This window comes from Danio rerio, chromosome 3 (assembly GCF_049306965.1).
Source record: "Danio rerio strain Tuebingen ecotype United States chromosome 3, GRCz12tu, whole genome shotgun sequence".
NCBI classification, from domain to species: domain Eukaryota; kingdom Metazoa; phylum Chordata; class Actinopteri; order Cypriniformes; family Danionidae; genus Danio; species Danio rerio.
The window spans coordinates 13,297,270-13,313,137 of record NC_133178.1 but is presented as its reverse complement, the minus strand read 5'-3'; the positions used below and the strand labels follow the sequence as shown (position 1 = coordinate 13,313,137).

At 35.9% G+C, this 15,868-nt stretch overlaps 1 protein-coding gene across 1 annotated transcript in view; it reads right to left on the bottom strand.

Annotated features, from left to right (window-relative positions):
• The window catches only part of zgc:158403, a 46,206-nt gene that overhangs the window by 26,893 nt on the left and 3,445 nt on the right, over positions 1 to 15,868 (bottom strand). The window contains 2 exon segments of the mRNA NM_001080084.1: positions 69 to 200; positions 9,002 to 9,106. Of these exon segments, the coding sequence (NP_001073553.1) occupies positions 69 to 200; positions 9,002 to 9,106 (237 nt within the window).

The following is a 15,868-nucleotide window of genomic DNA, read 5'->3' as shown; positions in this document are numbered from 1 at the left end:
GCCTAAAGTTTAAAGGTCGCGGGAGAAGTTCTCTCCACGAGTGTGTTGTTTTTTGGCTCCGTGTCTACCTCTGGCACACCTCCTGAGCGCTCTTCATCGTGTTCCCAGCATGCACGATGTCGTCTTGTTGGAAGGTCATCATGGCCTGCATCTCTAATACTGTGGCATAGATCAAAGCGTGATACATGCTCTCCTTAGACCTGGAACACAACACAACACAAATGCTTTTACACACACACATACAGATGCCAGATCACACTTTACTGCAGGCAAACACAGAGAAGGTTAATTGTTTAAAGTCAGCGTGAACCGGAAGTTGCTGAGACCTTTATTTCAGCATGCTGATGTACTTTCAGCTGAAATGGAATATTGAATAGGAGGCGGGGCTTTCTATTTGCCCATCATTCCCTCATGGCAAACTAATATTGTGATCGAAGCCAACAAACTGACATCCTTAGAAAATGACAGCTACACCAAATGCAGAAGTAGATAGTCAGACTTTGAATAATATGCAGTCTCGTTATTTGTATCTGTTTTGATAATATATAAGGTAAAAAATGCTGGGTTTCTTCCTGTTGTCCCAACACAAATTAATTATGCCCAGCACTGCTTTTCACTTATGATGTCTTTATTGCTCATCGTCATAAATTAAAATAATGACGCATAACAGCAGAGCGGGACTCTGCAAAATAAACCCTGAAACTCTGACCAACGTGAGGAGAGTTTACTCTTACTTGTTTTAGCTCTTTTGGGCCGTTTAGAAACTTTGCCGTGTGAAAGCGAACCACACCGAGAACAAAGAGCAGCATTGTAACAATTTTAATTTCGGAACAAATGAATCGATTCACAGGTGTGAAAGCACCCTTTGAAACATGCAAATTTTTTTAAACTTATAAAACTAATTATTAAGAAGCAGCTGATCACAGAGAGTTGTAACTAATATTTTAATCCCAGTTTCGTAGCAATAAATGCTCTGTGGATATGTTCATTCATGTTATTATGGAGAAATGGCACCTGTCAATAAATTCTGTGGGTGAGGAAAACCGCACTCCTACATCTTGTTGCGGTGGGCCTCAAAATGGGTGGGATTTGGATCCTATTTTAACGTCAAAAATTTTTTTTTAAGACTAATTGTCTTTATAATCACCCCAATATGACTGTCGACACACTATACCTACACACAGTTCGGTCCAAACAGCTTACAAAAGATGATTTTCATCATAGCATCTAGTCTGTTTGTTACCTTTTTTTGTGACAAATGAAGTATAAATATTTGGGACATTTATTTCAGAGTACATCATGCTGGTTAGGTGTGTGAGTGTGTGTGAGTGTGTTTGTGTGTGTTTGTGTGTGTGTGTGTGTGTGTGTGTGAGAGAGAGAGAGAGAGAGAGAGAGAGGGAGAGAGGGAGAGAGAGAGAGAGAGAGAGAGAGAGAGAGAGAGAGAGAGAGAGAGAGAGAGAAATCCTGGACTCCTAAGGAAAAGAGAATATGTAAACAGTGTGACACAAACCAAATAGAGGATGAGACACACTTCCTTCTGTTTTGCCCCAAATACACCACGACTAGAGAAATATTTTTCCCCCAATTTGAAACATTGATCAATTCATTTTTTAATTTAAATGACTCAGAAAAACTTTACCATATACTCGGAGAGGACGAATTGAAATTTAGACTAGCTGCAAAATATGTATATACCCTACACACCATAAGAAATGGTTAATGTAAACTCATGTATCTTATTTAAATAATTTAAACTTTTTATTATTATATTTATATTTATATTTATGAAATGTATTGTTTTTTTGTGTGTGTGTGTGTCATTATATCTTATCTGTATTACTATTAATTATTATTTTCAATGGTTTTAATATGTTTCATATTTGAAATGCTTTGGCAATACTGTTTTTAATGTCATGCCAACAAAGCAACTTGAACTGAACTGAACTGAACAGAGAGAGAGAGAGAGAGAGAGAGAGAGAGAGAGAGAGAGAGAGAGAGAGAGAGAGAGAGAGAGAGAGAGAGAGAGAGAGAGAGAGAGAGCACTGAGAGCTGCGTCAGAGCAGGGCTCATTAATGATCACTACCATCCCAAATATGGTCAATAAGGACTTTGATTCAACGGGTATTTTATGGGTTAATAAATGAGCATATAAAATAATTTCTGGAGAATTTTTAAACACACCAAAGCCACATACCTACAATTAGGCAATACTAAGATTACTTTATGAGAATGATGGTATTAGTGTTATCTACCAGGCGGAAATTAGCCAGTTTGTTAATTGGTGTGATAAAAATAAGCTAAAAATAAATACTAAAAAATCTGAAGAGATGGCGAAGTGGGTAGTATTATCACCTAACAGCAACAAGGTCGCTGGTTCGATCCCCAGCTGGGCCAGTTGGCATTTCTGTGTGGAGTTTGCATGTTCTCCCTGTTCGCGTGGGTTTCCTCCGGGTGCCCCGGTTTCCCCCACAGCCCAAAGACATGTAAAGATAAACTGGGTAAGCTAAATTTTCCGTAGTGTATGAGTGTGAATGAGTGTGTATGGGTGTGTATGGGTGTTTCCCAGTGATGGGCTGCAGCTGGAAGGGCATCTGCTGCGTAAAACATATGCTGAATAAGTTGGCGGTTAATTCCGCTGTGGAGATCCCAGATTAATAAAATGAATGAAAAAAAACTGAGGAGATGGTATTTGACCCAAAGTGTATAGGTGACCATCATCAAGTGGTTGTACACAACCATCCTATTACTCAGAGACCTATAAATACTTGGCCATTTACATTGACAGTTCTTTCACATGGAAAACACACAAGGAGTGGGTTTGCTCTCGTTTACACTAGAGATTGCATGTTTTACAGAAGTTACATCTTTTCTGAGTTAACAAGAAGTTCATGATGATGTTGTTTTATAAAGCAATCCTTGAAAGCATTGTTAGATCTGGTATCACAGTGTAGTTTGGTAATCTATCTGTACAGTGTAAATCTAAGTGATGCATTTCTTAAAGACAGGATGGAAAATTGTTGGGCATGATGAATATTTTTTGTGGGAGAATTGTGTCCTTAATCTGTTGGAAAGGATTCTGAATGATCCAACTTTGTTTTTTGTTTTTTTTTGAATGCACATTATGAACTGCTTCCCTCTGGTAGGAAATGTAGAGTTCATATATGTAGGTTAAACAGATACAATAAATACTTTTTCAGTGGGTTTACTTAACAAGAGTTTATTTTAATTAGCATTATAATTATTGTAACAACTGTATTTTGTGTGGTTTTTTGGAATGTCTACTGCAATATGGCGATGCCCATAACAAATTACCGGTCAAGGACAATACAGTTTTACTAACTAACTAACTAATTAATAATGAAATGAATATAAAAATGACCACATTCCCATCCTATTATACCCCTTTTTACAGGATGTAAAATAAGTCTCTGTAGAGTGTGTATGTAAAGGATGACTCTAAGGGCCCACACCTTTTTGAAAGCCCTAGAATAGCATTAAGGGAGGCCAATCCACTCCTCCTCTGCTCTTCACTTTAATCTGCGATAAAAATTTTTTATTTATCCTCCAAGTATCCCTTATTTTCACATCCCTGTCTGTGTTTATGAATAGATCATTGAATTATTGACTTACTCTCTTATTGCAAAACAGGTTCACTCAGTAATGAAACAGAAATGCTCTCTTCAGCATTGTTTGGAAAAAAGCAAACAATGCTACTTCTAACATGTTAAAACTAATATCTTGCTTGTTGAACTGTGGTGTAAAAATCAAATACCACAGTATCATCTGCAAACACACACTGATAATCACAAAACCAGCCTTCTTACTTGTCTGATTTTACTTAATCTTATCATAAAAATATAAAACAGACTCTAGGGTCAGTTTAATAGCCGTCATCACACACTCAATTATTTTGAACTCTCAAAACATGCTTGTTTACGGATGGAGCTACGCTAAAAATTGAGGGAATGCCCATTAATACCTGATGAATGCATGTTGTAATTCCACTGCTGTTTTAGTACGGTTGCAAAACGGTCTTCTTAAAATTTTTTTTTAAGATATACAACCACTTTTGCCCTATGTGCTGCCTGTGAAATCAATCTCTGATAAGGCAATGAGGCAACCAAAGCTTTTAGATGCAGCAACAAAGTTAGCTAAACTGTTGACTAGCTACCTAAAAATTTGTATCAGTTGTAAAAAGCCAGTAAAATATACAATAAAAGAAGTTTCTGACACTTTAATACATGCACCCCAATGAATGAATTTAACTAAGGGATGCACCGATCCCAATACTTGGATCGGATATCAGTTAGATACTGCAAATTTTTGCTGGATCGGGTATCGGCCAGCTGGTACCGATCCAAATCCGATCTTGCGCATGGTCTATATTCTGTGTCATTTGCAAGCCAACAAAAGCCATGAAGGTAGCCTATTATAAGGCACTAGAAAGTTGTCATGTCACTATATCCCAAATGTTCTGAAGCCATTCTATAGTTTAATGTGAAGCACAGATGAACATTCAGGTGGTTAAATTCATGTTCAATTCAGCGTTTCCCTCCGCTGCGACTGTCAATCATTCCCCATTCACAAACAATTTAAACTGCATGTCGCATTCGTTTATGACAACATGAAAAACTTTCTCCGAGACTATTTGTTCCTATTAGTTTAAATAATCTGTGAAAAAATGCATTTAGTTTGGCTTAAAATGGGTTCATTTTGACCTGCAACAAGGAGTTCATTGATGTTTCTAAATCATGTTGTGCTGTGTCTGTTAGATCAGCAGGTCGCTTTCGCAACACTGGAGTAGAGAGCATTAGCCTATTACCTGTTTTTCACACACAAGGTAGGCCTAGCTGCAATTTTAAATTAGAAAAGGCTGAATATTATATTGTTCAGATCCTCAATGCACTGATTTCTTTCCTTTGTGATGCTAAGTTTTGGAAATGACCACAGGTGAGTACCGAAGGGCTATGCACTGAGCTGCTCCGTAAAATTATTACTCTCATCCTACCCACTGAGTTTATTTTTCCGAGTTTATACTTTCAGTGCTGCAAATAATTTGTAAAGCCTGGCTCATTGTGGTCAAAGTAGTTGACTGAATTAATAAACGTGAATTAATAAAACTGACGGACGCAATATGGATTTTCATTACAGTGACAATCATTTAGCCTAATATAGGCTACTCTGAACCTGTGAATATTTCACTGTAATTTTATTTATATTTTATTTAACAGACCAGTTTTTGTTTTAGCGAAGAAGCATTCAAGCGGACCTGGGGTCCGTTCTTCGAACGTGGATTACTCATTTAGCTAAATTTGGTGATTGGCGATTTGACACGATCTAGAATAGTTCTTCAAAACTCATCCGAAAGTTGTTGTCATAGCAACAGTTCTGGTAGCTCAAACCTGCTCGGGAGCAGGCTTATTTCATATAGACCTTTTTCTTAGATTGCAAAATTACCCATTATGATTTGCATGTATGCTCAAGGAGAATGCTAAGAACTTCTGGTCGGCAGCTGATGCGTATAAACAGTCACAATTGAAAAGCTTTGAAACGATAGTTTTAATTTATTTTACCTGCTTTTATCATCTTTGAACCAACACTGATCGTTTAAAAAAAGGTGATCTAATAGGATGGAAAACAATTGCTGTAAAGCATTTTCCCCTCGTTGTCAGATGGCATCTTCTGCTGTTTAAATGGAGCCTCGTCATCGCTAAAGTCAACAGTTTCTCTTTCTTTCAAATATATAACTAACCCACACAAATGTAGTTCACCAAATTTTTGACACACACGTAGCCTGTACTGTGCCACTGACACAGATTTAATAACGGTGACAAAGTGAAAATATAGGCTGGTGTCATTTCGAAATGACAGAAAAACACAAACCGTGGTAAAAACAACACACTAAATAAATCATAAACGGCTCGCGATTAAACTGAACAGCAAATCAGCCAGAAAAGTATCAGTAACAGACTTTTATCGGTCATTTTTGTAAATTGCATGACTTGCATACCTGTTAAGTTTCATGTAATCTGGTTTGTTTTACAATGCAGTGAAGTATTGTGCGCGCATGTGTGCGTGTTGAAGAGCCACTGAGCTAACAGCTGACAGGCCGGGAAAACACACACACCACACACACACTGTATTTCTGACAGCAGACACGTGAACTAGGTGAACATTTTTCTCTCGCGCTTGAGCCGTATCTGACAGATTATAGCAGCTTTAACATACACCTTGTGACACACAACAAAAGTTGTGTGTCACAAAAGCACTCCGTAATTCAATAAAAACGCTAATGAAACCTATATTTGGAGCGCAAAATACCTATTGTAAACATTGTAAACAGAAGTTCTAACCGTTCTACCGGAAGACACTGGTCGATATGGCGCCCTCCATGCAGCAGCCAAGAACAAGGTCTATAAACAGGATTAAATCGGGTCAGTTCAAGCAAGGAGAATACTGAAAGTATGTACCAAATTCTGATATTGTCTTACAGTAGTACTCATATACACTTGGGAAAATAGTGAATATATTATATAAAAAATATTAAATAAAGAATATATTAAGTTAAAAATATATATATTAATAAAACTTATACAATCTGCACTCCGAAATAAAAGTACAAAGACTGCCATCTGGTGGTTCAAAGAGAAAACTTCCCGATATTAACTTTTTAGATCGCTTTAGTACAATTTGTGTATGATAATAGACACTCACAATATTGAACTTTTTTTTTAAAGGAATTATAAATTTATGCTGTCATAAGCACGTTTTGACAGCTAATTTTAGAGCCATATTTATTATGCAAATTGTAAAATATTATGTATAGTTATCTTTATTTGTTTATTCATTGCATTTATACTGTCTATAATCAAAATAATGTTTAAATTATTATTGCATGCTTTAAATATGCCTTTGCTTATTGATGACTGATCACGTCATATCCTTGTTATAAAGAGAGTAAGAGACGGAGTGATACAGTTTTTGATTGCCGTTCCATATTGTATCGTTATATAAAGAAAAAGATTGTTTGAAGAACAAATAAACACAAGAAAAGGATATAACGACTTGGATGAGTTCATCGCGTCAGACTGGTTACTTAAAAGGATCATTTTTCCAGCTTGGATAATGGACTGCCATTATAGCTAATAGTATTTAACCCCCTACAAAAGTTGCAGACACCTTTACCAATATCAAAATGCTTTTGGGATGAAAAATAAAATTAAACATTCAGTTATTCTTTACATCGATTATGAAACCAGCTACAATACTAAAGTAAAGCCTGCTGCGTACAACAAAGGTGGAAAGTTATTGCTTGTCATATTTAACAAACCGTTTACTACAAATTTGATGTAATTTTGCTCACTTGGATAATTGAATATTAATCAGATGATGTCATTACGCTGCTGTGCCGTCAGCCAATCGTTGCATTGCTAATCATGATATCGAGGATCGATAGATCAGTCCCTCACAACACACACAGCGATCTCAGACCAGTTCATCCAGACATTTTGATCTGATTCATGAACTTGTTTGAAGAACCAAATTAGCCAGAGATCAGTTATCAAAGTTAAAAGATCCAGGATCTGCCAAATCATCTTAGTTCATTTAAGCAAGGTATGAAGAACAGACCCCTTGTCTTGAAGCACTTCACCTCAAATGTTATTCGTTCTTCTTGTTTATTTTGTAAATAACTACCAACAAAAAATACATTGAAATTAAGATACAAATTATACCAAACCAAATTAATTCCAAAAAGAAAGTTTTTTAGACAAAAATACATTTTCAGACAAAAATAGATGGTTTGTTGCGCTCCATGTAAAACAATGATTTAATTAATGCTCCGCTGTAATTGACGCGTAACAATCGTGTCTTTAGCAATCTGCTACATGTTTAATACGAGTCATTATTTTTAAAGATTATGTATTGAGCATCTGATTTTTCCTCTGTGCTGATGTGCTTTTATTTTTCTTATCTCACTCATGGTGAGATTTGGTGAGGGAGAGTTTAATAAGTAAAACTGGTTTAGATTAGTCTGCGTCAAACCTGCAAGAAAATATCAGGTTTTGCTAAAAGGGTGGTTATTTTACCAGCGATGAGTGTCAATAGTGGTAGCCTGTTACGGATTTCAAAGAAAAATCTTAATATTAAAAAAGGATGCATAAGATGGACCACAACAGATCATATCAGCGTCATGTTCTCAGTTAGATTGTGCCGTCTTTCATATACAGTAGGCCCATAGGCGTGTTATTTTTACTAAAGAAGATACATTATTTGATTTTACCACAAGAACTGTAGAAACTGTATTATGTAAAAAAAAAAAAAAAAAACGCACAATATCAGGATCGGATCTGTATCAGTCGATGCTCAAAATGTTGGTATCGGGATTGGTTTCTAAAAAAAAAAAAAAAAAAAAGGTTGATATAACTAATGCTTTAATTTCCCTTAAAAAACTATGAATGTTACTTAAAGCTGTCTGTACATTAAACTGGGATTGGAGCACAGACTTTCCACAACCTCTGCTAGAGTACTACTAATAAACCATGGTTTTTATAGCCTGAAACCAAGCCCTCTGTACATTCAGTGAGGTCTGTACATGAAACAGGAGGGCTGGAGCTACTTGAGCATATAGTTTCATTCTTCTCCTTCAAGTCTTCCAGCTATACATTAATGAAATATCTCTACGAGTGAGTATTGTCAGAAGCGAGGGTGTGAACTTTAGGTAAACACCTCACATCCTGGAGAAGGGAGTGTGTCTGACGCAATTATCCACCACAGCGGGAATCAAGCATGCCATCACACAGGATTAAACAAGTAATTTATGCTATTAAACAAGCAATTTATTTGGAGGCACAGAAGCCAAACATTGAATTTGGTTTTGTACCTAGCCAAATAAATGGCTGCTCTTTGTCTTTTTGCAAGTAAAATTGCTCATTGATGATAGTGAGGCAGAGAAATGAGGAAAAATAAGACAAAAATGATGAGGAAATAACAGTTTGCTTACCGGGGCCGCAGTTTGTCCAAACTCTCATTAAAGTGGTTGTTGAGGAATAGATCCAAGGCCTCCATGCATTCATCAAGGCAGGCCTGCAAAGACATCTGTCTGGAGCTGAAATATATGTAGATAAACACAATATTTATGCATAATGAGTGCATTTTTTTTAATCAATGTTTTTATAAGGGGGACAAAAGATCAATGAGTAAACAAATTATAATAATTACAAAATAAATTATCAAAATAAAAAATAATTATTGTTTAAATTGTATAAAGTAGATGACATAATACAATAAAAATATTTCCAAACAGAAATCCTTAATTATTAAAAAATAGGGGGAAATGTATGCTTTATATATTAAATACACAGTGTGCATACAAATGCATGTTAAAAACTAAAATGTATACATTATATGAAACGAATGAGCTTTAAAATACACTATATTATTATGTAATATTAAATTAAAATCACAATTTATTAAAATTATATATTAATATATCTAAATTATCATTTATATTTATACAAGCTATTTTATCTGCACAAACAGTTATAAAAAATAAATACATTATAGTGTATAATAAAAAAAACTATTAAACTATTAAATATAAACATTTAATTGAATTGCATCTAATTATTTAACCCTCTATGGGACTAATTATGAAATCACATCTAAAAAATAAATAAATAAAAAAATCACTGTTTATTTCTAAAGTATTTAAGGCTAAAATTATTTTCCATCATTTGTTTTGTACATCTGAGCTTTGACCTTTGTTTTAATTTGCCGTCTTTTATAACTGACTCTGTTCTATTAGGGTAAATCATTTTTAGAAACTTGTCAGAAACTTCACACATTTAAATACATTTTCCCAGTCTAGAAAGACATCAATCGCTGTATTAGTTTTTCAGAAACATGTCAAAAACTTTATTCATATTAAATTTCTTCATATACCACTAAATTTGTTGTAGAACTTATGTAAAATTTCCTGTAATGAGGACAGATTAAAAATGCATTTTATCTCTGTGGACAATAACGCTAATATGTCATAGTGTTTAAGAAACGGTTGTCTAACAATGTTTTAGAATTTTAAACAGTATTTAAACAATATTGTTTTGTTTTAAAATCAGTTGCGTATAGGCATGAGACGATAACTGGTCTCAAAGATTACTATGGTTTAGAAAAAAATCAAGGTATTAAAACAAAAATTGTTGTACCATTTCTATGGTATATGCCAAGGTTTTTTTAAAGTGTTTTTATGTGTTTTAAGGAAATCCCTGTTTTTGAAGCTAATGAAGACAGTAGAAGTCAATGGTTTATTTTAATGATGTAGCCTAACATGTTTTCTGTTTCAAAATATCATAAATGTTTCCTAAAATGTATTATATTGTATAAAATGTATAAAAAGTTGTTGTTTTTTACAAAGAAATTTAAAAAGAAATTTATGATTTATTTATTGCCACATCAGCAACTTATAGCGATTTCAAAGCTAAATGGATAAACATAAAAATATTACATGATAAAATTTGTATTTTAATAAAAAGTTACTTAGACAAATATATAGAACATAAATAAATTAAATTCAAACAAAAATATATTCAAAGTTAAATATGATTTTTAAGTTCAATTTGTGAAAATTTAAGATTCTTTCTGGTTTTAAAAATGTCCTTTAATTTACTCTCCTTATAAAAATGTTGTCTAATGGTATTTAAACTTCCACATTCCAACAAAATATGTTTCGTGGTAAGAGCAGCTTGGCAGTAATTACTTTTAGGTGGTGCTTCGTTATTCAGTAAATACAAATGAGTCAACCTAAAATGACCAATTCCACATCTAGTATAGACAGTTTGATCATGCCTGGTCTTAAAATTATATTAAAAAGAAATTATTTTACAGCCGCAGGGTTTAAAGGGCACCTAGGCTACCCCTTTTTTCAGATTTAATATAAGTCTTTTGCGTCTCTAGAATGTGTATATAAAGTTTCAGATCAAAATACCCATCAGATTTTTCATTATACCTTTTACAAGATGCTGTTTTATACTGATTTCCAGCAGGGGGTGGTTTTGTCGTACTGCGCCTTTAAGACGAGTTTTTCCCGCCTACTGTTTCTACATGCCTCCTCCCTCAGCTGCGTCAGACAACAGACAGACTTAAAGGAAGGAGGCCTCACGTAGCGTTTGTGAGATACTACAGTTAGAACTAACCTTTACTAATCAGTATTGTGAAGTTGCATTGATGAGTCGCGCGCACGCACGCACGCACGCACACACACACACACGCACGCACGCACGCACGCACGCACGCACGCACGCAGGCAGGCAGGCAGACAGACAGAGCGCGCTGAGCTTAGTTAAGGCTAACCTCAAGTACTGTGTGGATATCTGTTATGCTAATGTACAAAATAAACCTGATTTAACTTCCACAAACCGGGATTGAAGCGTCTTCTTTTATAATTGTTCTGACACGCGGCTGTGCTGATGAAGTAAAGCTGAAGTAAAACGCTGTAATTAATTACACACATACTCTGTTTTAAAACACTTTAAACATGTGAAACTTACTCTTAATCACATTTGATGATGATTGCTGATCCTAGCGAACAGAACAGACCTTTTATTCCCGGTTGCTTTGCGTATGTCTGTCTGGTCTTGTTGACATATACACGCGACTACAGGAACATGTTAATGCGCACAGCTGTCAATCAATTCGGTGGGCGGGGGGAACGCACACCTACGTAATGGTGCGATCGATTTGGAAACAGCTCCAATTGGCCGACCCTTTTTTTGTAGTTAAATTGAAAAAAAAAGGACTGGGTGTGTTCATATCACCCCAGTATGACGGTCTATACACTATACCAACACACAGATCTGTCCAAACAGCTCTACTAGTCTGTTCGGGCCAATGATTAAGATTTTTTACTTGCCCTGGCAAAATTTTCTCTGGCCCCACCAAAAATAGCAATAGCTATTAAGCTTGGGCGTTAATACGGTTATATACCGCAAGATCTAAAAATAGCAACTGTATCAGTTTCAATACCGTTACACATCATAAAAAACAATGCACTTATATAGGAGAAAAGTATTAAATATTAAATATAAATTATTTAATGCCTAAAAATTCGTATGCGTGACTGTCATCATGCGGGACAGTGTGGAAGAGAGAGAGAGAGGTGAGGAAAGATAGCAATTTTTTTATTATTATTATTCCATTTTTAAATGTTAGAATGTTTTAAAAGAAAATTGCATAGGGGGGATAACTGGGAATAGAACACAACCAGGAACCATGTTTCAAACAACTTCAGCTCCAGAGGTGTAGTCGCAAGTGTACATTCATTTATTCATTTTTTATTTATTTATTGCCATGTCAGCTACTAAGGCTATTTTCATGTGCATTTCAGTAATTAACAAACATCAACAGTAAAAAAGAAATAATTGAATATACAGTTTAAATAAGATTTCTCTGGTTAATGCATGTTAAAAATTCCAATACTTTTTCTGGTGTCACTTTGTTAAAAATGTCCTCAAGAGAGTTCTCATTGTAAAAAGTCTTTCTGAAGTCATTAAAAGCAGGGCAGTCCAGTAAAATGTGTTTTACGGTCCATGGGGTTTTACAGTGCAAACATTGAGTAGGGTCTTCATCTTTGAGTAAAGAGTTATGCGTTTCGTAAGCGTACAAGTTTGCGACGCAGTTTTCGAATGTTCGTTGGAACGATGGATTTGGGAAACGTCCGGAAACAATGGAACTTGCAAGCTTAGTTGGCTAATGATGGTTTTCGGAAATGCACCACTGGTTTTTACCAGGCTACAAAAAAAATATCATTCTCAAAACATCAAATCAGATAAGAGGAAGCGAAAAGCAATATGGTGTTTACAATATCACAAAGAAGAGAGCATTTAAAGATTTAAAAGCACAAACTTAAAATGCACACAATTAACAAATAGTAGCATGCAAGTTAAACTTTAGTGACAAGGCAGCAGTCTCGATTGGGTCAGTAATGATCCTGTCTTATGTCCCAAGCGTCTCTCACGCTGGCCCCGAGCCATCAGGCAGTCCTTATTGTTGAGCCCCGAGCAGTAAACACAGATACCATGCTATTTTTTTATACAAGGTTATTATACCGCCAGAAACTTATACCAGCCCATGCCTAGTTGTGTAATGATATATTTTTAGTAGTCACAGTGTAACAGTCTCTTTTTTCAAACACTGTGGTGTAACAATGTCTTTTCAAAAAAAAAAAAAAAAAGTGATGTAAAGTTTTTTTTTTTTTTCCAAAAACATAAGTGCAACATTTATTTATTCATTTTCCTTTGGCTTAGTCTTTACTTCAGAGGTCGCCACAGCGGAATGAACTGCCAACTATACCAGCGTGCATGTCGGTTTAATGCATGTCCTTCCAGCTGCCACTCACTACTGGGAAACACTCATACGCACTCATTCACACCCTAAATCTGGGTTTATCTTCAGGCAACAATTTTCCCCCGTAGCTTCCAAAGTTAAGAAAACCCACACACAGACACCAAAGTCATGGTGAAATTGTTGACATTTTATACTAAATACCAAGACAGCATTGAGACCTGTGAACGGTGGCCTTTATTAATTATGGATGCTCCCGGATGCAGAGATTTCAGCAACAGACCACTGACGATATATTTAGCAGGACTAATTAATGTCAACTGGTCGAACATGTCTGTAGTTGCCAATTCAGCTTAAAGGAGTCGATAAGCATTCGCATAAATGCAAAGCAAGCAGCGGTGGATGAAGTACACCCAACAAAGACTTGAGAAAAAGATAACCAAATAAGATATTACTCATTCATTCATTCATTTTCTTGTCTGCTTAGTCCCTTTTTTAATCCGGGGTTGCCACAGCGGAATGAACCGCCAACTTATCCAGCACGTTTTTAGGCAGCCGATGCCCTTCCAGCCGCAACCCATAGTTTTATATCTTTACTGTTGGTCAATTTTTTAAGTACTCATTTTAACTTCCACTGCTTGATTTTTAATTTACTGAAGTATTAGAATGATTGCCTAATGTTTATTTATTTTGCAAGGAAATACTTAATTTGATCTAGTATTATTCATCAAAATGTGTCAAACCCTGATAACTAATGCTGACAGGCTAATTACTGATAATTCAATTGTGCAACAAAACAAAACATTTATTCATTCATTCATTTTCCTTTGGCTTAGTCCCTTATTTATCAGGGGTCGCCACAGTGGAATGAACCACTAACTATTCCAGCATATTCCAGCATGTTTTAAGCAGCGGATGCCCTTCCAACCACAACCCAGTACTGGGAAACACCCATACACTCTCACATACACACACACTCACTACAGCCAATTTAGTTAATCCAATTCACCTACAGTGCATGTCTTTGGATTGTGAGGGAAACCGAACACCCGGAGGAAATACACGCCAACAAGAGGAGAACATGCAAACTCCACACAGAAATCCCAACTCAGGACTCGGAAACCAGCAACCTTTTTGCTGTGAGGTGACAGTGCTAGCCACTGAGCAAACATGGCACAAAAAAACTAAAGTATAGTGTATAACAAAAATAAATGAACACAAACTGTGTATAGATCTGTGCAAAGAAACATAACTTTAAAAATACTAATTCTCTGATAATGTACAGATGTTTAAAGCATTTATTTAAGTGCACTAGTGAGGCAAAAATACTTAATTAAAAGGATAGTTCACCCAAAAATGAAAATGAAATGTGTGGGTGTGGTCACATGATGCGTGTGGACGGAGGGCTGTTCAGAAATGCTACGTTGGTGAAACGCCAGTGTGGATGTGGATCGTTTCCGTTCTAAAATGCCATTTTAAATCTAAGACGTACATTATTGGAGTAAACGGGGCCCCGAGTGTGTATTTTTCGCAATCGGGTTGCTACAACGAGGGCGGGGCGGAGGATCGCAATGCCAGCTCAGCATTGTGATGTCTATTGGCCATCGGCGATGGCATCGTCTATGGACCCAACACTACTTCACGGCCAATCGCAGTCAATTCTGTTGAAACCGTGCTCAACAGCACTCAAATGTTAGCGGGAAATTGACATTTTAAATTTTCAGTACCAATTGGTACCAAACCCGAGACATCCACACTGATGTCTAGTGAAGCAAAGCTATCAGTCTGGGTAGAAAATGAAACATTATTTTTGTGATCCACCAAAATAAAACTCCTGGACAAAACTGAAAACTCTGAATGCACTTGGACAAAAATTGAAACTTGAAAATGCTTTGTAATAAATATTTATTATTTTATTAAATATATTTCAATAGTCTTACGAAATAATATTAACATAATAGCTTAGATTATACTGAAAAATAAACTTAAAGCCAATAAAATAACCACATTTTAATGACAGTGACCGAATCAAGAGGCTTCATTTTACCAGCATTGCCATGACAACACAGTCACGCAAATCTAAGCAGCAGGAACTAGTATACTACACAGAAATGTCCTGTCAGTGTGTTATTTGAGCATGTCTAGTGAATGTGTGGTTTATGCATAGATCGTCATTGTACAAAGTCGAGGATTTAGGCATGGGCAATATGGGCGATCCCCCAGGGCAGTATCTTGCTGTGGGGTGGCACGGGGAGACGATGACGGGTAGAAAAAAAATTAGCCCTAGTAAAAACTTTAAGACAGCATTAACTTTATGCAGGTATATTGATTCAGAGTGTCACACACTCATAGAGTGTTAAGTGTTCTCCCGGTTTGAATTCCGGTTGTTTATAGTCACGGCGATAAAATACATGCGTCTATGTGCTGTGAAACCGGAGTAACTGGTTTAACTTTTATGCAGAGATGTCGGCACGCAGCGAGTTTTGCAAGTCGACAAAATTAAAGTTTATATGATGATGATCTTTTTTTT